At 48.9% G+C, this 21233-nt stretch overlaps 9 protein-coding genes across 9 annotated transcripts; 5 read left to right on the forward strand and 4 right to left on the reverse strand.

Moving 5' to 3' along the window:
• Nucleotides 1-86: 86 nt before the first annotated feature.
• BDV37DRAFT_279215 (heat shock 9/12 family protein) lies at nt 87-470 on the forward strand (the record flags this gene model as incomplete). Its single annotated transcript, XM_032086282.1, has 3 exons — nt 87-120; nt 179-371; nt 428-470. The coding sequence occupies 3 exons, from the start codon at nt 87-89 to the stop codon at nt 468-470; spliced, it is 270 nt and encodes an 89-aa protein (XP_031945592.1).
• On the reverse strand, nt 174-1836 carry BDV37DRAFT_192501 (uncharacterized protein). The gene is made up of 2 exons (XM_032079693.1): nt 465-1836; nt 174-244 (listed from the first exon to the last, which is right to left on the reverse strand). Exon 1 carries the CDS (start codon nt 1476-1478, stop codon nt 618-620), a length of 861 nt encoding a protein of 286 aa, XP_031945593.1. The 5' UTR covers nt 1479-1836; the 3' UTR covers nt 174-244; nt 465-617.
• A 1098-nt stretch (nt 1837-2934) lies between these two features.
• BDV37DRAFT_239281 (pyridoxal phosphate-dependent aminotransferase) lies at nt 2935-5181 on the forward strand. Its single transcript, XM_032080940.1, has one exon. It carries the CDS (start codon nt 3392-3394, stop codon nt 4754-4756), a length of 1365 nt encoding a protein of 454 aa, XP_031945594.1. The 5' UTR covers nt 2935-3391; the 3' UTR covers nt 4757-5181.
• Nucleotides 5182-5193: 12 nt separating this feature from the next.
• BDV37DRAFT_296462 (serine protease) lies at nt 5194-6856 on the reverse strand. Its single transcript, XM_032090115.1, has one exon. The coding sequence runs from the start codon at nt 6510-6512 to the stop codon at nt 5757-5759; it is 756 nt and encodes a 251-aa protein (XP_031945595.1). The 5' UTR covers nt 6513-6856; the 3' UTR covers nt 5194-5756.
• Nucleotides 6857-7756: 900 nt separating this feature from the next.
• BDV37DRAFT_239284 (uncharacterized protein) lies at nt 7757-7997 on the forward strand. Its single transcript, XM_032080941.1, has one exon. The coding sequence runs from the start codon at nt 7761-7763 to the stop codon at nt 7980-7982; it is 222 nt and encodes a 73-aa protein (XP_031945596.1). The 5' UTR covers nt 7757-7760; the 3' UTR covers nt 7983-7997.
• Nucleotides 7998-8111: 114 nt separating this feature from the next.
• Nucleotides 8112-10902, forward strand: cog6 (Golgi transport complex subunit COG6). Its single transcript, XM_032080942.1, has 2 exons — nt 8112-8566; nt 8629-10902. The coding sequence occupies exons 1-2, from the start codon at nt 8264-8266 to the stop codon at nt 10570-10572; spliced, it is 2247 nt and encodes a 748-aa protein (XP_031945597.1). The 5' UTR covers nt 8112-8263; the 3' UTR covers nt 10573-10902.
• BDV37DRAFT_296464 (GTP cyclohydrolase 1 type 2/Nif3) lies at nt 10713-15673 on the reverse strand (the record flags this gene model as incomplete). Its single annotated transcript, XM_032090116.1, has 6 exons — nt 15056-15673; nt 13668-14907; nt 11932-12058; nt 11795-11838; nt 11614-11739; nt 10713-11557 (listed from the first exon to the last, which is right to left on the reverse strand). The coding sequence occupies exons 1-6, from the start codon at nt 15395-15397 to the stop codon at nt 10713-10715; spliced, it is 2724 nt and encodes a 907-aa protein (XP_031945598.1). The 5' UTR covers nt 15398-15673.
• A 34-nt stretch (nt 15674-15707) lies between these two features.
• On the reverse strand, nt 15708-18078 carry BDV37DRAFT_239297 (Zn(II)2Cys6 transcription factor). The gene is made up of 6 exons (XM_032080943.1): nt 17887-18078; nt 17588-17826; nt 17225-17535; nt 17090-17170; nt 16181-17024; nt 15708-16114 (listed from the first exon to the last, which is right to left on the reverse strand). Exons 1-5 carry the CDS (start codon nt 18054-18056, stop codon nt 16353-16355), a joined length of 1473 nt encoding a protein of 490 aa, XP_031945599.1. The 5' UTR covers nt 18057-18078; the 3' UTR covers nt 15708-16114; nt 16181-16352.
• Nucleotides 18079-19232: 1154 nt separating this feature from the next.
• On the forward strand, nt 19233-21211 carry BDV37DRAFT_296468 (flavin-containing monooxygenase; the record flags this gene model as incomplete). Its single annotated transcript, XM_032090117.1, has 3 exons — nt 19233-19294; nt 19385-19988; nt 20045-21211. The coding sequence occupies 3 exons, from the start codon at nt 19233-19235 to the stop codon at nt 21209-21211; spliced, it is 1833 nt and encodes a 610-aa protein (XP_031945600.1).
• Between the last annotated feature and the right edge of the window lie 22 nt (nt 21212-21233).

A 21233-nucleotide genomic window follows, 5' to 3' on the forward strand; every position in this document is an offset into this window, starting at 1 on the left:
CAACAAGACAAACAATCCGACTACAACTACTTTATCAATCTTCCACTTTAACCACTTTCACACTTTCTATCAAACCACTCGCAAACATGTCTGACGCCGGACGCAAGGACTGGAGCACCAGTACGTTGACATGCAGGAGCATGATGCTGCATCGAATGTCTCGCTAACTTCCTCGCAGAGGCCAAGGAGGAGCTCACTCCCGACTCCGCCAAGTCCACCCAGCAGAAGATGAAGGAGGGCGCCACTGATATTGGTGACCGCTTCGCCCGTGGCGTCCAGCCCGACGACCAGAAGTCTGGCATGCAGGAGACCTTTGACAAGGGCCAGCGCATGCATGACAACAAGGCTCACGGTGGTACCGACAAGTCGATGTAAGTGTTCATGCATAGCATTCGAGCTATTGCCGAGAGACTAACGGATTCGGCAGCCTCGACAAGGCCAAGGACGCCATGGGTCTCGGTGACCACTAAGCTTGTGTGTGGGGGATCGCCTGTGGCCGTTCATCATGGATAATTTTATGATTTGATGACTTAATCCTCATGTACTGTTTTAAGCTTAGTATTCCGTGTCGGTTAATGACTATATGATATAATCAGAACCCAATATTCTGAACCATTTCACTTTCCCCGTACGGATTGATCAAGATTCGAGTCTCGTTCCTGGGTAAGCTCATTGAGTTCCTCTAGCAACTCCCGATACTTAGCCCGCGCCCCTTGGACATCTGTAGGAAGGTCATGGAACAGCTGAAGTCGATGTTCCAAAGTTTTGACCGTGTTCATAAGCTTCTTGACGTCTTCCTCTTCCGCCAGCAATTCTTCCAACGTAGGCCCTTTACTCTGATTTCTCTTCAAAGTAGCAATCCGATCCTGATACTCGCCCACTTTAGCAGCGAGAGCTTTCGTACCTTTCGTCCACTCAGCCGTCTTAGCCGGCAGATCAGCCGGAACCTGATAAGCCGGATCAGACCTGAGTTCATCCAGTTGCCGACGCAGCGCTTCTAATTCCCTCTGCAGATAATCATGTAGCATATCCACCTTCGCCAACTGATCCTGAACGCCAAATTCCTCCTTCGTCAGTTCGATAACCGACTGCCCCAGGTGTCCCGCATCCGCGCTCAGCGCACCCAACGCAGCAGCCGATTTCGCCAGATCGTCCAGATCCTGCTCCCCCCTATCGTCGAGACAAAGCTCCAGCTCGTCAAGTATCTCCTTCTTCTGTTTCTCTTCGGTCTCTTCGCGCGCCTTGAATCCCTGCACGGCTTGTTCGCGTGCCTGGTGTACGAGGGCCGCTTCCTCGTCGGCGGTATCGTTGGCGGCCGCTAGGGCAAGCAATGTCCGCAGTGTATCTTCGTTTCGCTCGAATGTGGGAACTGGGTTCGGGGCGTAGTGACGACTGAGCCAGGAGTTGACGTAGGCCCAGTCTTTGGCCTGGATGGCTGCTTGTCGCGCTTTGGTGGGGGAGAGGAGGGGGCTGTCCATTGGCGGTAAATGTTGGAATTGAGGGGGTGGTCTGGTCGTAGTAAGATTCCGCTTTGATTTCCGAATTGATGTAATAAGAATTGGAAAAGTATTCGCTAGGGTATAGTCGCTAGTATATCGAAGTTGGAGTTTGGTAGATTGCGGTTCGTCCAACGGGGATAAAACCGTTAGTCTGCACTCAATAAATGCCAAGACACGCTACTTGCATAGGAGTATAGCAGGAATAACATTAGTCCGCCCGATGTATACCATTGAAGAGAGCTACTGGACCATACTTTCAATTTGCATATAATCTAGCTGAGGTCATTAGGAGAAGCCCAGGTCAAAGTGTAATTAAAGTAGGCTCTGAATGTGTAAAGGATAATGGAAGTTCGGGTCTCATGGAAATAGGATAAAAAGAGTAGCAAACTTACAACCATCTCCAATGAGCTCCATACCTGATGATTTTCAATCTACGGGACTTTAATGGGATAACACCCTTGAATGTAGATTTAGAATATAGGTAATGCACCAGATATTGCGAGTAATTTTGAATCCCGGAAAAAGGAAATCCTAAGGACATTTATATCAAGGTTATCGAAGAAGAAGCGCATACTAGCACGGAATGGCTTCTCTATGTAAAACACGTGTTATCAAGGCCAGATAAAGTAGTGTCTAATACAATGGAGAAGATTGTGCAAAGTGCATAATCTCATCATGATAGGATACTTTGGATAATGTCGCACCACCCCCTAACTAGGTCGGTATCAGAACTGGTAGAGATCCTGGTATCTTTATGTTCTGTATTGCTCAACTGTTGCTTGATGGTGATGCTTATAGGGCGGCGTACAGAGAGACGTATCCTTTTTCACGGTATATACGGTTTTCGCTCCTTTATGCATGTGTCCAGCCTGGATTGTTTCAGCGCTCTTTGCAGGTTCACTCGAACAGGCTCACTGGAAGAAGCTTCAGTAGGTGACTCATTGCCATTTCCTAGATGGGAAGTAATTTTACGTGGGGCCAGCAGATCTGGCCCACACTAAACCATATCATCCTGGCTGATGTTAGTGCAGGTGGGTTCATGAAACATCCAACTTTCAAGATGCCTCGCCGTCTTAGCAGTAGCACATGATCTACTGTGATACGTTGATGATGAGATTTAGTTCAACCCCCATTTAGTGTCGAACAATTAGGGCCCAAACAACTTAAGCTTGTCTCGGTTTCTTACTTTTTTATTCCCCGCAGTGCATATTAGATTTTATCACTTTGCCTTAGTAACTGCACTTGGTTATAACTACATATTCCGCTAGTTAACGGACTCCTATACTGGTAGAACCAATAGTTCAGGGTATTAACCAAGGGTTGGCCATATCTTATGTCGACAATACGGAGGGGTTAGGTAACGGGTGTCTTGGCCAGTATCCCTGCCACATATAAACAGATTTTTCTCTACCATCATTCAAATTACAAGAATGTAATTAGCGATGAATTACTGGTGGATGTTGTAGCGATATTCAATTGGCCAAGCAAGGAAAACTAATGATGCTACCAGCTTCTCCCTCTATACATGTAAGACTTTGAATCCAGGAAAAATAGCCTTAAGCCGAGGTTTTCGCTTCTTAAGCCTCTGCTCGAGGAGTCATTGTCCGGAGGATGTTGGAAGGCGCCCCAGACCCACATCCAAAACGGCTACTTTGGACAAGCCCTAACTCGGGCTTGATGAAAATTGAGCCCGCGGACTCCCAACAACCCCTTGACGTCTGACTCACTCTTGTAGGTTATTATAAAGGCCCGTAGATGGCATGTATCGCTGAAATGGACTGTTGAAGAAGAGACTCAGGAGTCTAAGTAACTCAAAAGGCTGACAGGACTACCATACGATTGTGGCATTTGCAACATTGTAGCGTTCTATAAGGCCCATAGTTTTCGTCAGCATGCCTTCTACATCCATTGTACAACAAGATGACATGCCTCATGGAACTGACGGTCGACCTGCATATTCCTTGTCTCTCAGGGCAAGTGACTCGCTGAAAAACACCAGCAATGCTCTCTGGGACATTCTTAGCGACCTTTGGCATCCGCAGAGCAACCCTCACGGCTTCGTCACCCTCGGGCTTGCAGACAATGCTTTGATGCAAGAACAGCTGCTACTTCGTGTGAACAGCGACTTCGATCTTCCCGGACGACATCTTTTGTTGAATGATACCATCACTGGATCTGTCCAACTTAAAACCGCTATCGCTCATTTTCTCACTCGGTATCTCAGCCCTTTTAAAGCGCTCAAGCCATCGCAGGTCATTGTCACCAATGGGGTATCGTCAGCAACCGAACACTGCTCCTGGGCTTTCTGTGACCCGGGCGAAGGGATTCTGGTTGGGCGCCCGTATTATCGAGGTTTCAACAGAGATATCTGCCTGCGGCCAGCAGCTAAGCTCGTTCTAGTCAGCTTCGACGAAGTAGATCCCATCAGTGTTTCGGCTGTGTCCAAATACGAAGAAGCTATTATCAGCTCCCGTGACCAAGGCTGTACTATACGAGCCCTCATGCTCTGCAACCCGCACAATCCTTTGGGTCGATGTCATTCGCGGTCGTTCCTTGTGGAGCTGATGAAGGTATGTCAAAAGCATGGCATCCATTTGATCAGCGATGAGATATATGCTTTGTCAGTTTGGAGACATGGTCTAGACAGGGCAACGCCCATGGAAGATTTTACTTCAGTGCTTTCCATCAACCCTGATGGGTTGATCGACCCAAAGCTTGTCCATGTGTTATGGGGTGTTAGCAAGGACTTTGGCGCGAATGGAGTGCGACTAGGTGTGATTATATCCCAAGAAAACGGTGACTTGCTTGAAACGATCAGAGGGGTCGGCCAGTTTAGCTCGATTTCGGGCTTCGCAGACTATCTGACGACAACTATTCTCGAAGACGAGGAGTTCGTGGACCGATATATCAAGGAAAACCGTGAAAAGCTTGCTGCAGCCTACAACTATGTTGTCACCTTCTTAAATGACCATGGAATACCCTATACAAGAGGATCGAACGCGGGGTTCTTTGTCTGGTGTGATCTATTAACAGCGTATCGGAGAGTCCAACCCAACAGTCCACCTGATGACAGCGACTCTGCAAAGCAGAACAGAAGTAGGGAGCTGGCAGAAAAGTTGGCGCAGCACAGAGTGCATCTTGGATTTGGTGATGACTTTGGTAGTGAGCAACCCGGATGGTTCCGCATCACCTTTTCTCAACACCGTGCTCAGCTTGATGAGGGACTGAAACGAATTGTCAAAGCCCTTCACTCTTAAGTGTTTGGGCAACTGAGATTTACATTGCTGGTCAATGCCAGCTCTGCTATGACTGATGTGGTCTCCTGCTTGCAAGGCTTCAATTTATCACTTATGAATCGGCTTGATTGATAGATCACCGGGGCTATATGACACCACGAAGTGACTGTACTCCACATGCCGACTCATTCCCCCTGCTGTGAATTACAACAACTTTACTCTTTCGATTAGTCTGATCTATTTTATAAGTTGTCTAAGTCACTTCGCTAGTCGAGTTGTAGCTGATAGACTGAAAGGATGGGTGCTAAGTTATGGCCCTGAATTTTCAAAGCCCCCCCTTAAGCAGAAGTACGAAAGGAGACATCCCTACAGTACTTGTAGTATAGACTTTGTGAGTGACGAGTGGCGTGAATGCCTGACGCTACAGTCAAAACAGCCTAGGATTACAGGATTACTTGGAGAGCAATTGAGATTCCACCGCAAGCCCAACATTCATTCTCTACCATATTCCTGCACCCATTCCCCCCTGGAAAGTTCAATCTAGCCATCGACTCCTACCATAACATACCTGACACTCTCCTCCATGCTGATGGCCTCTCATCCTGTCGGCTCCATCGTAATTGTTACCCTCTGGGTTTCCTGGCACTACCAAGTGAACCGAAGATTGACTCTGTTAATCCACCATTCTCCATGGGCTGGCTATTATCGCGGTTAGTTAACATTTGACCCCCTCCAGAATATCCCCCATCCCAAGCTTCTCTATTTCCTGCTATATTATGACTTATACTCTTAACTATTCTTTCAGAATGATCGACTCCATTATACTATTATTTCTTATAATATATCAGATTTCTATCGACCTGTATATTTCTAAATATATCAAGTATACTAGTAGGAGAAATGAACCCTCCTACTGCACAGCTTGGCTCTAGCACCACGCCCGTTGCCATCACCCAAAAGAAGATCATCTGGTTCGATTCCTTTAAAGAGCTAAAAACAAACATGTGGTACAAAAATGGATCTAGACTGCTAGAACGGCCTCCTGAATCCAATCAAGATAAGCTGCGGTGCTCGCATAAACACCATGTTGGCTGTGTTTTCCACATCCAAAGCCCCACGAAACAATTCCTACCTGCTTCTTAGAGCTAGCATCTACCAATGGACCACCGCTGTCTCCCTGGCAAGCATCCTTTCCCCCAAATTTGACACCGGCACATATCATGGAGCCATCAACTTCACCGCGATTCACATATTCCTCCGCGCATTTCTCGTGGTCAATAATGTCGACGTACGCGACCAAGAGGTTTGAGGGAATCGAGCCTCCAGCGGAGGTACTCCCCCAGCCAGTGATAGAGCACTTGGTCCCCACCTGGGGCGTATCATCCGCTGAGGATGGGAGTTCCACAGCCGAGATAGTAGACCCAAAGTCGAGGCTCGAGGCCAGCTTGAGGACAGCGATGTCATTCTTGATTGTTTTTGCGTCGAACCCCGAGTGTTGCGTGACTTTGGCCACCTTGACCAACTTTCCACCCGAGGCGTGCTGGGTTGAACCCGCCCGAATTCTCAGGCGATTTGGGGATAGTCCATCCACGCAGTGAGCGGCAGTTAGGATATGATCTTTATCGATGATAGATCCACCACACATGTGGTAGCTGGTTTGAACGGAAACTTGATATGGGAATTCTCCATCTGCAGCCTGGGATCCACCCACAATGGCTTTCTCAGCGATGGCTGATCCTGCGATGGATAGCAGGGCGGTGGAAAGGACGAGTCTCATGGTTGGCAATTATGTAGTGAGAGAAAGGTTGGATGGACGCATGGCTAGAGTTGTGTGGGAGCAGAATAGCCTTTAAATAGGCCAACATCGGGTCCCCAACAGTAAACAATATTTCGTTGATCTGCACAATTCCACCATGTAGTGTCTTAGTTCAGCGCAGCTCATTCTTCACGCTAAGATGGGGGATAAGATCCACACAACCAATGATGTCTATGTTCTCCGTTGCAAAGGCGCAAAGAGATCAAGCCACAATGAGCCGATTTTGGCGCTATTGGTGCCCTGCGAAGTTTATTGTCGATCTGAGATCTTATATGTCAATCATGGACATATTCCACATCGACCCACTCCGAGCTGAACCGAACCCCTTATTCTTTTCAGGGCCACAAGTATTCTGTCTCATTAGCTCTAGAACAGTGATGTCTCATGTGGCATTATGATGAGCCTATTTAAGCTAACCCTTGCATCTAACAAGGTATCGGGAATACTCCGAACGGGAGATCCGTCCATGGATTTGTGATCTGTGGGGATGACCTACCAGCTGGACACATCGACTCTTTATATACCAGAAGAAATCCCATAGCGCATCATGGAAATGTTATTGTAATCGCAGAGTCAAGGTAATAGAGAAGGAGAATCAACATAATTTGACCAAAAAAAGGAGAATTCCAACTTCGTCTACTCCGTAGCGTCAGAAGATGACATATACGTACGGAGTATGGAGGTCGCTTAAAGAACTGGCCCTCTCGAAAGATAGATCCAGCTAAGTGTGCATGTTGATCTACCACTAGTACTTTACGTACACACAACACTAGTGATTGCCGACATACTGGAGTATTGCGATGTAGACCGCATCGCACCACATAACTGTCCCAGTATTATTATAGACAGACATGCTCGGGAAATGCCTCAGAATTTGAAGAGTTCTGCAAGTCAGATTCAGCCAGCGTCTAAGCAGTATCCCCAGTGTATGGCTCGCGCATATGTATTGCTTATCGGCTGATCATTGGCATGGTACGCAGGTAGCATATATTGTCAACCTTACTGAATATAAATCCCTGCTTATTCCTCCCACAGCATGAAGACACCAGCTGCTTCACATTGTTCTAAATCACCTCACTGGCCATATCCAACATCATCCACCCCCCTTTTACTTTTATCAGTCAATATGAGATGTTCGTGCAGGCATTAAGCGGCTGGGCTCTCCGACAGCCCGTCATTAGTACGGAGTACAAATGAATATTTTCTCAGATGCGGTACAGTCGATTTCGAAAACAGATTACCCTTGGACACATTGGTTTCGTGTCGAAGAATACGGCGAGTGGCGTGCACCGAATGTTTGATGAAACCCTCAAAGCTGCATTTCGACCAGCGTCCAGCGTAACGCTATCAGATGGCTTTGACCTTGAACACATCTACAAGGATCAACCGCTTGTTCTAATTTCTAGGAGTCCTTATTTTTTTGTTATTTAAGAATTTTGGGTTCCCCTGAGAGTCTAAATCAATATAATTAATATTGAGATATAGAGTACCATACATTCTTAAACCTGAATTTTGGTCGACTTTTGGTGATATAAACGACTATCTGAACTTATTAGGAGTTGTAAATCGAGGAACATAAACAGGATGGCCGTACAAGTACTAGTGGGTCTTGGCATTTGTCAGTGATCCTCCGGAATGATGACCAAAAGCGTGACCGGCGTTGCTTCACTCCCGCTTCCGTTGACCCTCCACGGAGCACCAAGTAGCCCTCGATGACCAGCTATTTCCCCCCAGTTGGGGCCATTCCCAGTCATGCTTCGACCAGGACGCCTTCCCCAGCGGCTTCCCCGCTGTCCCCGCCAGCGACGCAGCGATCCAATGCTTTGACGAACCGATTGACAAGTGTACTCTCCGCATCCTATGCCGACTCGGACATACGCGATGCGCTCGAGACCCTCAGCCTGCGAGATATACATAATACACCGGAAGTGCGACGACAATTGAGGCTGGACGTACAGAAGGAAGTGGTCGATTGTAACGCGGAGATCGTACGGGACTTTGGGAAAGTTGCGGAGGTAATATACCGGGAGGGGAATGTAAAAGAAGAGGCCGACGCTAACTCTGAAGGATGAGACAGCAATTAAAGAGAATCGGTTCCGTGATTTCCAGCTTGAACCAGACATGCGACGAAATGCGAAAGCACATCGACCTGGCTAGACAAGACACTGCCCCTGTCCTGGAGGAGGCATCCACGTTGATGAACCAGAAGAAAGAGGCCGAAACGAAACAACAGTTGCTAGATGCCTTTACGAAGCATTTTGTTGTTCCGGATGATGATATTCTGGTCTTGACATCGCTGGAGGACCCCATCAATGACGAATTCTTCGATGTGCTCGCCCGTGTGAAGCAGGTGCACCGCGACTGCGAAGCTTTGCTAGGCGGAGAGAATCAGCGCCTCGGCCTGGAGTTGATGGACAAGAGCTCCAGAAATCTCAACTCTGCGTATCAGAAGCTCTACAGGTGGATCCAGAAGGAGTTCAAATCGCTGAATCTGGAAGATCCCCGGATCAGTAGCTCCATCCGACGTGCGCTGCGGGTGCTGGCGGAACGACCGAGCCTGTTCCACAGCTGTCTGGATTTCTTCGCAGAGGCGCGTGATTACACCCTTTCTGATGCTTTCCATTACGCACTTACGGATGCGGTTTCCGGCACTGCAGGGGATAGCAATGTGAAGCCAATTGAGTTTTCTGCTCATGATCCCCTGAGATATATCGGTGACATGCTGGCCTGGGTGCATTCGACCACCGTATCTGAACGGGAGGCCCTCGAAGCCCTTTTTGTGGCTGATGGCGAGGAGCTTGCAAGGGGAATCCAGGCCGGACTCAGCAGCGAGCCTTGGTCTCGTATCGATGAGCATGAGGAAGTCGCTTTTGATGGACAAAAGGCTCTCAGTGACCTCGTTAACCGCGACTTGATTGGAGTCTCCCGAGCTTTGCGTCAGCGAGTCGAGTTGGTGATCCAAGGTCATGATGATCCGGTTACTTGTTACAAGGTCGTTGGTCTACTGTCTTTTTACCGCACGACTTTCCAGAAATTACTGGGACCTAATTCCAACCTGGCGGAATTATTGGTGACACTGGAAAAGTTCACTTTCGGCCACTTCGAGGTTCTTATGAAGGACGTCGTTAGCAGTCTGTCGACAGACCATCTAGCTCTGACTCCTTCAGAGGATCTATCCACACCCCAATTTTTGGTTGATGCGCTCGAAGGCTTGACTTCTCTTATGAAGACCTATGAAGCTTCTTTTGGAGCGGACGATACGGAGTCCACTTCGAACGAAAACCGGTTCACTCCTGTTCTCCGCGCCGCATTTGATCCGTTCTTGGAGTTAGCGACATCGTCAGCGGAGGAGCTCTCCGATGCTACCGCGCGTGCAATCTATCTGACCAACATCCATCTTACTGTACGAACGACCGTTTCGGAACACTCGTTTGTTAGTACAACACATCTCAACCCCATTTCAACGAAACTCTCGTCCCTCCGCATAGATCTACTGGAGATCCAACACCGCTACCTTCTGGACGAGTCTGGTCTCCAAGTATTGCTCACGGCACTTGAGCCTTTCTCCCCATCATCGCTAGCGAAACCATCCGCGGAAACGGAGAAGCAAAACTCACACCCGCCAGAGAGCCAGCCGCAACACCAGCCTAACCTGGCTGACATTGCGACTCTGCCGGCCTTCCAACCCGAAGCTCTCATCGCGGTCAGCCAGCAACTTGACGACTTCCTCCCGTCCGCCTTGATGGACGCCACGGACAACCTGAAACGCCTGCGCAGTGCCGCGTTCGTCAAGAGCGTGACGGAGGAAGCGGTGGAGGCGTTCTGTCGCGACTTCGAGTTTGTCGAGGGTATGATCATTGGTGCCGATGAAGCAAGAGGGAAGGTTGATGTCACTCGTGTGGATAAGGGAAGTGAGACAGGCGCCGAGAGCGAGAAGGGCATAGAGGAGGGAGAAAGTGAATGGGGGTTGAGAAGACTTTTCCCCCGTACGACGGGAGAAATCCGGGTATTGCTGAGTTGATTCAACCCACACTCTATCCTAACCATGCCAACATACTTAAACTCCAGTTTTTGTACATATCATTCCATACATATAATCTGATTCTACCAGTCCTACCACATAAAACCATTCCCATCCAATAACCCCTGATTAACATACCCCTAAACCCTCCTAACCATGATCCCATAAGGATCCCGATCCTGCTCACTAACATGCACCTCACACGCCCCATCCTTCAAAATCTCCGCCAACCCCTCCTCACCACCCTCCAACGTCTTCAACGCCTCCGCGCGCTGAGCCTCCCACTCCCCCTTAAGCACGCCCTCCAACTTCTCCCGCATAACCGCCCTCAAATACCCCCTCTCCGTATTCGAATGCGCAAGCGCAACAACCACCTTCCCGCGCTCAATCGCCGCCAACGCCTCATGATGGCTCATCTCGCCCGTAAACAGCAAATCAGGAACATTGCCCCCCTTCATCAGCACACTCGACCCGGACCCGGGACAAACGCCCACCGTGCGAATCGAAATCTCATCCACCGACGCCCCCTGCGGAACCGCAATGGGGATACCACCGGGGAACCCGACACCCTGTGCAATTCTATCAACGAGCGTTGTTAGTGGCTGCGGAGCGTCGAAGGTGACGAGACGGCCCATTCCGGCTGTTTCCATGTTCTCGGGCAGAGGGGGCGCCGAGGGGTGGATGGTTGTTCTGGTGTGGGGTGGGACTGAGCTCGCGTCGGCCGGGACCACGGCGTGCGGGGTTGGGTAGGATGGGGCGGAGTAGGTCTTCGAGGAGGATTGGGCTGGTGTGTTGGTGGTAGTGGACGAGGGGGTGATCGAGCCTGTGACGATGTCGCAGAGCCAGTCGGCCATTCCGCCGGGCGTGGCGTCGACGGCTGTGTGCGGGGAGTAGACGCTAATGCCTTCCTGGGCGAGACGGAGGAGGGATTGTTGTTGGGGGTCGGTGAAGGTGAGGGATTTGAGGCCGCGGAAGATGATCGGGTCTGGATCGTGTTATATTAGTGATTTTCTATCTTTCTAGGTTGGAGGGGTCGCGTACGGTAGGCGACGATTGCGGAGTCTTTGCGCGCGATGGCTTCCTCTGCGACGGCTTTTGTGAGGTCTATGGCTAGCAGGACGGAATTGTTTTGGCGGCGGGTTGGGTTGAAGGGGGCTTCGAGGAGGACTGGAGAGTGTGTTAGTTGATTTGAGTGAGGTGGGTTGGAGAGAGAGGGGCTTACGGCCGGTGTTATCCCAGCTTTTGTCGGCGAGGGATTCGGGGTAGCTGTGTGTGTGTTGTTAGTGATTGGGTTCATGGGTGGTGTATGCTGCTCAGACCAAGTGGACGAGGGCAATTGGGAAAGGTAGAATTGCATACAGCTTCCTCATGGAGCTCACCACGGCCTTGGTGAAGGGCGATGACGTGGGGGACAGTGATGCAGACATTGTTGAGTAGAGGCGGACAGAGGACCGGAGAAGGGGGTTCATAGAAGGCTCTATACTGCCTGGGTAAAGGGGTAGAGGAGGAATTTAAAGAAGGGCTTGTGTGTGGGGAATTGAAGCTGTGAGGTATAGAGAAGACAATATCAAATGATGCCGATTAGATGAAGCAAAAGCTGACGCCACACTTCACCAGCCACATCATCTAATCACATGACCTGACGAAACCCCGATTCAATGCATTCTTACCTTATCGTAGAAACGTGGTTGGTTTTATTTATGTAATATCTCAGGATGTACTGTGAATCTCATGTCGATGATTGGATAATTGGTATGATGATTTATTAGTCGTCTCAAAGCAGCGTATTGTCGACTCATGTTACGTTGGTATTCGAGTGCTTTTTGACGCTCACCCAGGCAAACTACACAACATAGACTTATACCTCGAGAAATACCAGTAAATACTGAATGGGTATATTAGTAGCTGGACAGTCGAGCTAAGGATAATGAAGCCAGGTAAAGTATACGCAATCGCCGGGTTCGTTATGATATTCAACGAATTGGACATGCTGAAGGATGGACAAGATACCGGCGATGATCTCGCCGTGGGGAAACCCACTGAAGGTACATCAACTACAGTAGAAAGGTATACACATGAGAGATTGAATATCAGGTCCATATATGATTCTCCATGTCGGCAGTTACTCTTATACCGTAGTGTAGATCCTAGCAGGTGACTTATCCAAGAATAGACTACTAATATCCATTATTATCACTGGGTCAGAAATTGTATCTTTTATGTTGGGCCATACTCAGCATAGTGATAATTTTTCTTCATACAATAAGGCAGGGTAAATTATTGTTGATACCTGTGACGCCGTAGGGCAAGCCTTACGGTGGGTCCGTACTTAAGCTTATCTAGAAATGTGGGTCAATTCCATCTCGGAAATTGATGTCTTGCTGGCTGATGCTTATAGTCATTGAAAAAGTGAGTGAAACGGGAGTAAAGCACTCTCAGGGCTCAGGTTGTATTGCTCAGAAGGTGCCTGCTTAGAATTTAAGTTTTTAGTTTGGTAACAATGCGACAGACAAAACATCCTCGGTTTTCCTACATTCAAGGATGAGGAGTATATGAGCAAATGGGGAGGGCTTGATTAGCTTAATGCTTACGGTTGTTACATTGCTTACCCCAATTGTCGGATAGTGCCGTCAGAGGTACCTAAGAGGCTCAGTATAATCGATCGGCTTGTGTTTGATATTTAATCAGGCGTGCACCTTGCGACACAAAGGTTGGGCTGCCCATATGTACTTCATATCGAAATGGATATCAAGAGAGAGTCAGCCACTGACAATAGAATGTGAGGAGACGTATGGATGTCTTACTAGATATTAAATGTAACGCTAACAAGGGTCTAGGAAGCATAAATGAGTTCGAGGGCCAACTACCCTCAACCCTTGAGATACAAACTGAATTCGTAGGTGCATTAGGCGCCATGGATTTAAATGATACCCCTTTACACTGTCCTTCACAGATTAATAAACATAACATTTATACAGAACAGTACCTCGTCAGAAGGATGATCCTATAGCACTTCTTGTAATATGTACACTTGAAAGCTTCTTACAAAGCAGGTCGTGGTGGCTTTCCCGCCACCTCTTCTGCTATTCTGATACCTGCCGTTCGCCCCGAGAAGATACAGCCTCCCAAGAACGTTCCTTCAAGTGCACTATAGCCATGCACTCCACCGCCACCAAAGCCCGAGACCTCGCCTGCAGCGTACAGGTTTGGGAAATGTGACCCATCCGGGCGGAGTACCCTTCCATGCAAATCTGTCTCAAGACCTCCTAGAGTCTTGCGAGTAAGGAGATTCAGACGTACAGCGACAAACGGGCCGTGTGACGGATCCGCTAGCTTATGTAGTTTAGCCACCCGTCCCAGTCGATCTGGCCAGTAGTTGCGCCCATTCTGAATCAGCATTACTTGAGCATCTTTCGTGAATTTATTGTCAATTTGCATATCACGGAGGTGGATCTCGTGTTCGATCTTCTCAACATCTAGGGTGGGACCGCCTCGTTCTTTGGCAAGTTTGTTCATCTTAGCCACCAGCTTGGATATTGTTGGCTCCACCACGAAATCCACACCCTTATCCATGAATGCTTGAACAGGGCCAGGGATTGCCGAGCCAAGCGCTCGGTAAAACGTTCTTAGCCTGCTTTTGCTTGTCAAATCTGGGTTCTGCTCGGAGCCCGAGAGTGCAAACTCCTTGCTAATGACTGTCTTATCAAGCACAAACCACGTATAGTCATAGCCGGTGTTGCATATGTGCTTCAAGGTGGCAAGGGTATCGCATCCAGGATAGAGCATTGGAGGAAGCCGCTTCCCTGTAGCATCCAACCACAGTGACGAGGGTCCTGGGATGATACGTATCCCATGCTGTGGCCAGATGGGATCCCAGTTCTGTAGACCTTCAGTGTAGTGCCACATGCGGTCTTCATTGATTACATTGGCCCCAGCGTCTTTTGCAATCCCAATCATGCGTCCGTCCACATGTGCAGGGACGCCGATAACGAAGTTTGACGGTGGAGACCCGAGTCGATCAACGGGCCAGTTCTTCTTAACCAAGTCGACATTGCCGCCGATGCCTCCACTTGCAATAAGCACTCCGCTGCCGTACACTTCGAATGTGTCGATGCTCCTTCGGTTGCTGGCCTCACCGCGTGCTGTGTCCGACGGTTCAAGCACTTGGCCTCGTACGCCAATGACAGCACCAGTATCCTTATCAACAATTAATGAGTCCACCTGACGGCGAAACAGGAACTCCACCAACCCTTTCTTTGCAGCTGCACGGACCGGTTTCTCAAAAGCCTCCACAATGGCGGGACCAGCACCCCAGGAAATATGAAATCTCGGGACCTAGAAGATGTGCGAGTTAGAGTCTTGCTTTTTCATTACACCTCTTTCACTGCGCACGTCTTCCACCCGGGGTTAAACTGACTGAATTTCCGTGTCCTCCTGCATTTCCATCCCCACGTTCCGCCCAGCCAACACTGGCAAAACTCACCCCCAATGACCGGACATAGCGCTCCATATGATCAGTCGCAAAGTTCACAAACGCCTCCGCCCATTTCCGGGGCCAGAAGTCACACTCCCGATCAAACCGAGCACTGTTGAACCAGTCCTCCATTGCCAGCTTTCGACTATCTTGAATACCCAGCCGACGCTGGTCGGCCGAATTCACGCAGAACAAGCCTCCCAGAGACCAAAATGCTTGTCCACCTAAGCTGGCTTCATTCTCTTGATCTATGATGACCGTGTGCACGTCACGTTTGGACAGCTCGAAAGCGGCGACTAGGCCAGCTAGTCCACCGCCGACGATGATGATGGGTGAATTCTTCTCGGCCATTCTTGGATATCAAAGGCTGTAAATTCTCTCGGATATGGTAGATTGTAGTTCAGAGTCTGGGGTAAAATGTGGAGTCGTTGGATTCTGGGCTAGGTAGTACTTAAATATCGCATGAGATCACGCGATGGAGGAGTCCTCGGCTTCGGTCAATTCACCTCGGCGAATTTATTCCTCGCTGTCACAGCCTGGTATGCTAGTATACATGGTCGAATATGCATGATAGCATGATATTATTTCCATATATTGAAACCGAAAAGCGGAAAAAAAAAAAAAAAAGAATTCATTGTGGTTGTTCATGATCCATATCATACTTCATTCCATGTATCTAAAAAGTCGAAGATCGAATTCTCATCTATCAACGCATCGATAAAGCCAGCAGGCATAGATGAATCAATCCCGTCACTAATCTTTGGATTACATTCTCCACTGGCTGTTTCAACAGGACCAGTATCTGAGTGAGGCCCAACCGGATCAGCACCTGTAGAGGCACCAGGCCGATGTGATAGCGGCGAGCTCGCGGCATATGTTGGAAATATTTGCTGCAAAGCTTTTATGAAAATCCCACGAAATAAAGACGCTACTGTATAGGTTTTCTGTAATTCTTCTAGGACTCCCATGCACATATCGAGCTTGTTGAAGCTGAAACGTCTCGAAAGTGGGTTGCCATATTTACAATTGAGAAGGTGGGTTTGCATAACCGGGACTAAGAGGGCGGGTCTATCGTACATTAGATGAAGCTCTTCTGGGAGACAACGTATACAAGAAAAGGTATCTCGAACTTACGTCATTGGCCCTACATATTCCAGCAGATTTTCTCGAACAAGAATGTCAAGGATCTCGGTTGACTTTGATGCCGCAGCATCGGCCTTTGACTGCAGGCGTTGCTGCTCAACTTCTTGTTGGCTTAGAGCGAGGCTCTCAGTATGTTCGATTCCGCAGGGACGGTATAGTGTGATCAAAAGCGCCCTATGGTCGTGGTATTAGTGCTGACAATGCTAAGGGGGAGGAACAGTCTTAACTGGTAATGCAGATGAACATGATGTGCATAAAACTTTGCCAAAGGAGTCAGGCCATGCTCATCTTGGTCTGACAATCTGCATCGCGTAATCTGTGCTTCAAGAGCATTGATCTGATTGATCGAGGACTTTGACTTCACGGATTGGCTTTTCAGCAGCAGAACCTTACCCAAGAGCTTGCTCAGTTCAATTAAAATAACCCAGAACTCAGCCAATTTCCGAAACTCCTGGGGAATATACGACGCATCAGTGGCTTCAGGTATGCTCTCAAGCTCGCTGAGTAGGTCCGCCGGTACGGACATAGGCAGGTCACAGTCGTCCAGATTGATTCTCAGTGGTCTACCAAGAGTAAGGCCAAGCCAGCGATCGCGGAAGAAGCAGGTCCACCACAGACGGCGCCACAAACGTCTCTGACAATCTGTGATAGATGAATTATACCTCAAGGAATCCGGATCGCGGTGTAAACCCAGCATTTGGCAAAGGTTAATTGCAATTCCGGTCCAGTACCAAGGTTGCATGTGTTCGTCTTGCTCCGAGTGCCAAAATCCCAACAGCAGGGAGGCTTGCAGAAGTGTGACCTTGTTTCTCTCCCCGCCGTTATCGTACATGCACTACATGTATCAACACGACAAACGTAAAGGGCGAGATGACGCTAATAGCTATAGAGCTTGCTCACCTTCGCACGTGAGTACATAGTGGCTTTCATTTCCTTCCGAGAGACATAACCTTCTTGCTCATAGATATGCGAAGACACGAACTAAAAACCAAACGTTAGATTTGCTGGATCGTGACTTGGTTGTAACCTTCTTACATTGACTGCAACGAAAAATACGCTCCACAGTAGTAGAATATTACAGTCACCAAGCCGGCCTTGATCTTGATAGTTCAAAATGGAGCCCACTTCAATCACTGGCATGATTGGATGGACATGATAGAAATATGCACGAAGCAGGCTCTCACAAGTGTCGGGCTTAGGTAGGTTGAAGACCCCTTTCTTTTGGAGGTAGTCCCGATCATCGTCTGACAGGGTAGTCTGGTTATTCGATGGGATTAGACAGTGTCTTGGCAAGGAGTGATCCGGCGAGCAGATATCCAGAGTAGATACAGGCCCAGTTCGGTCTCCTAATTAGACAATAAACATAGGTAATATTGGCAACCTAAGCGTCATTGTTACCTGTATAGAAGGGCACTTCGCCCACCCTTCGCGGTTGCCCTAAAGCGGCCGCTGCAATTTCATCACCGTTTCGCTCTTCATCTTCGATATCATGCGCTTCGCGAGCTGCAGTGGCATCCGCGCCTAGAGACACATGTGGCTGCACTTGGAACGCTGGGGGCTCCACTCTACGTGCTGGTGTCTGCTGATTCGGACTCTGAGGGCTTGCAAGGAGAACCGGCCCACCGTGTCGCTCAGGTCTACAACACACTGACGTCAACATCTATCAACTCATGCTTCCACATGAGCTTCCATCTTACTTCTGTCCTCGCCTGGTTGGGACTATACATTGGGTACGGTCCTGTGTGCAGCCGATACATGGAGCCCCGGTGACATTCAAGCTGCACCGTACTTTCCGTTGGCGACACCTTTGACATGCAATCGTTCTCCGACTGCGGCGGGCTGAGGTAGTAGAATTCGTAGGCGGCATCGTAAACCCTGTAATAGTACCCTTCTGCTCCTTTTCTGTCGCCGAGGTGTTAAGATAATGATTGACATAAAAGAGCGAGAGTGGGGCAGGCCACCTCGGAGGCGAATAACCCTATTCTTCACCCCGAGGAGTTCCGCTCGATGGGGAAATCTTGCCGCGGTTCAACTTCGTCGCCGAGGCTCACTCTTAGTCCTTTTTCGGACGGACATTTGCTGCCCCAAATCAATTGTTACATGATGCTGAGTCTGCGTGTGATATTACTTGCATAATTAAGTTATGTTGTATGAACTAGTCCACACACTGATGGCCAGCTTAGGGCTACTTGGGCCCTTCATAAGCTCGAAAAAGCTTCACCTTCACAGGGCACATCTACCGAAAACGGATTTGCAGTAGGTAATATAGTAGAAAAGGATTGAGTTTGTATGCTAATCGTGACTATCATTACTAGTATACATTGGGAGTCAGTTATTGAATTATGTATGTACTGTACATACGTGGATATTTTTGTATCATTTTTCCCTGGGTATATATATCCCATCCTTCAGTCGCGGAAGTCTCCCGATTCCGCCAATTTCCTCGAGTCAGCAGCATCACTCAGTGAAAATTCCTAAAATTGGTATGAGAATAATGTTGAGATATGACATAAGTCATTTATTCCATAGTTGTATAAAATTATGAATAGCTCAGGTATGCTTTTTCTAGCCCTATCTCGGAGCTGCATCCGGTGACAATTTGCGGGGAAATGTTCGGAGGCCTCCCGTAGCGGGTGGAGATAGTAGTCAACCCTTATCTGAAGACTGGTCTAATTCGCTGGCCAGTCTGCTCATCTTAATATCCTATTTGGGTAAGAGGTAGAGGTCTCCACATTTCTTATCAAGGGGTAAGGCGGTCTGTATACTTGATTTTGTAAGATGTAGTAGAAACATCGACGTGCGATCAAGATAGACCGGAGTGCATCCGAGCAGGTTTGAGAGAATAGAGGAATATTGTGTACACACGAGTATCTGTATGCATATTCGGGAGGGCCCCGAATAAAGACGCCAGATGACTCTCGGGCTGCTCCCAGGATAGGTGTATGACTTAGATATAAGAGATGTAGGCTCACGATGGAATTCGAGGAATGCTTGCCCTGAGCTCATTCACATCGTAAGGGTCTCGTATCTACAGGTTGCCATCATGTCTTCCACTCAAGCTGCTTTTCGTTCTCTTTCCACCTCTCCCGATGACTCTAATCCGAAGTCTCTAGCCAGTAGTTGGACAACGGATATTACAGTTCCCAGAGTGGAGACCAGCGACCACCCCAAGGTCGATGGCCCCATAAACTACAGCAGCCCGTTCATCTCGGAGCGAGCTATCGACCAACCCCGACCCCTCAAGGTGGTCTACATTGGAGCGGGTATCTCGGGGATCATTGCGGCCATACGTTTCATACAGGCAGTCCCTACCCTAGACTTAGTGATTTATGAAAAGAACCCCGAGCTGGGAGGCACCTGGTATGAGAATAGGTATCCTGGATGTGCATGCGGTACGGGCACCAATCCCAAAAGTGATGGGTATCTTCTAACGAGCCTAGATGTCCCATCTCATGCATATCAGCTTAGCTTTGAGTCTTGGACCGGGTGGAGCAGCTTTTTCTCAGGCTCCGATGAAATCCTGGAATACTGGAAACGGGTGGCGAAGAAATACGACGTCCGAAAATATATCCAATTTGAGAAACGATGTACTGGGGCTCGGTGGAATGAGGCATTAGGGAAATGGTTTGTCCAGATGCTGGACTTACAAACGGGGCAGACATTTGAAGACAACGCTGATGTCTTGATCACGGGAACGGGCCAGCTCAACGAATGGAAATGGCCACCAATTCCCGGATTGCACAGTTTCAAGGGGAAATTACTTCACAGCGCTTGCTGGGACGAGACGTATGACCTGAAGGTAGGTAAGTGCGCGTTGTACAACCGAGTTGCTCCGCTGATGAGTGGGATTCACAGGGCCGGAATGTTGCTGTTGTTGGCGGTGGGAGCAGTGGGATCCAGATTGTCCCAGCTCTTCTGGATACCGTGCAGTCTATGGACCACTATATCCGTGGAAAGATGTGGATCTGTAGCCAACTTGGAGGGGAGCAGCTCGCTGAGCGAACAGGCCAGAAAGGAGGGAACTTTCAGTTCACCGCAGAGGAGAAGCATACATGGCGTGAAGATCCTGCTGCATACATTCGGTATCGGAAGGATCTAGAGTTCAAGATGCAGACTTTTCATGGGAAATCGCAAAGAGGAAGCAAAATGCAAATCGCTGCGCAGGCTGAGTACACAGCTGACATGGAGCACCGACTGAAGCCGAAACCAGAACTCTTGGAACAACTCCTCCCGACCTTCCCTCCTCTTTGCAAACGCATTGCGCCTGGCCCTGGCTATCTGGAAGCCTTAACCTCACCCAAGGTTAACGTCATCACTTCTAGCATCACCAATGTAGACGCCACGGGTATCATTGCCGATGGAAAACACCGTCCTGTTGATGCGATTGTCTGCGCGACAGGTTTCGAGACTAGCCCGGGTAGCGGGTTCCCGATTCTCGGACGGCAAGGAGTAAATCTTCGTCAACGCTATGCCGAATGTCCTGAGACCTATCTAGGGCTTTGCACGGATGGCTTCCCGAACTTTTTCCAATCGCTGGGACCGAACTCATTCCAGGGAGCTGGGAATTTGCTGATCACGATAGAGCAGACGCATCTATATATATCTGAAATCCTGACCCGAATGGCATACGATAATATCGGGTTGGTAGAGCCGAAGCGGTCACAGGTCGAAAATTTCACCAAGTATGCAGAAGAGTACTTTAAACGCACCGTCTATAGCGCGGAATGTGCGAGCTGGTACAAATCCTCCCCGCCAGGCACATCCCCACAAGCGCAAAAACGGGGGCGGGTCGCAGCTCTATGGCCAGGAAGTAGCCTCCACGCCATCAGGGCGCTGAGACGGGTTCGATGGGAGGACTTTGAAGTGAGCCCGTATGATGGCAACGACTTTGGCTGGTTTGGAAACGGATGGACAGTAAAAGAGAAGGCGCCGCATGTCGATGATGGAATGACGCCTTATCTGGACCATACTGGGTTTGTGGATGATGTCCAGTTAGAAGATAACGAGAGGAGTATGTATTGAGGCTAAACATGTCAAGGCATTC

The sequence above is a fragment of the Aspergillus pseudonomiae genome (genome assembly GCF_009193645.1).
Source record: "Aspergillus pseudonomiae strain CBS 119388 unplaced genomic scaffold BDV37scaffold_7, whole genome shotgun sequence".
In the NCBI taxonomy this organism is placed as follows: Eukaryota; Fungi; Ascomycota; class Eurotiomycetes; order Eurotiales; family Aspergillaceae; genus Aspergillus; species Aspergillus pseudonomiae.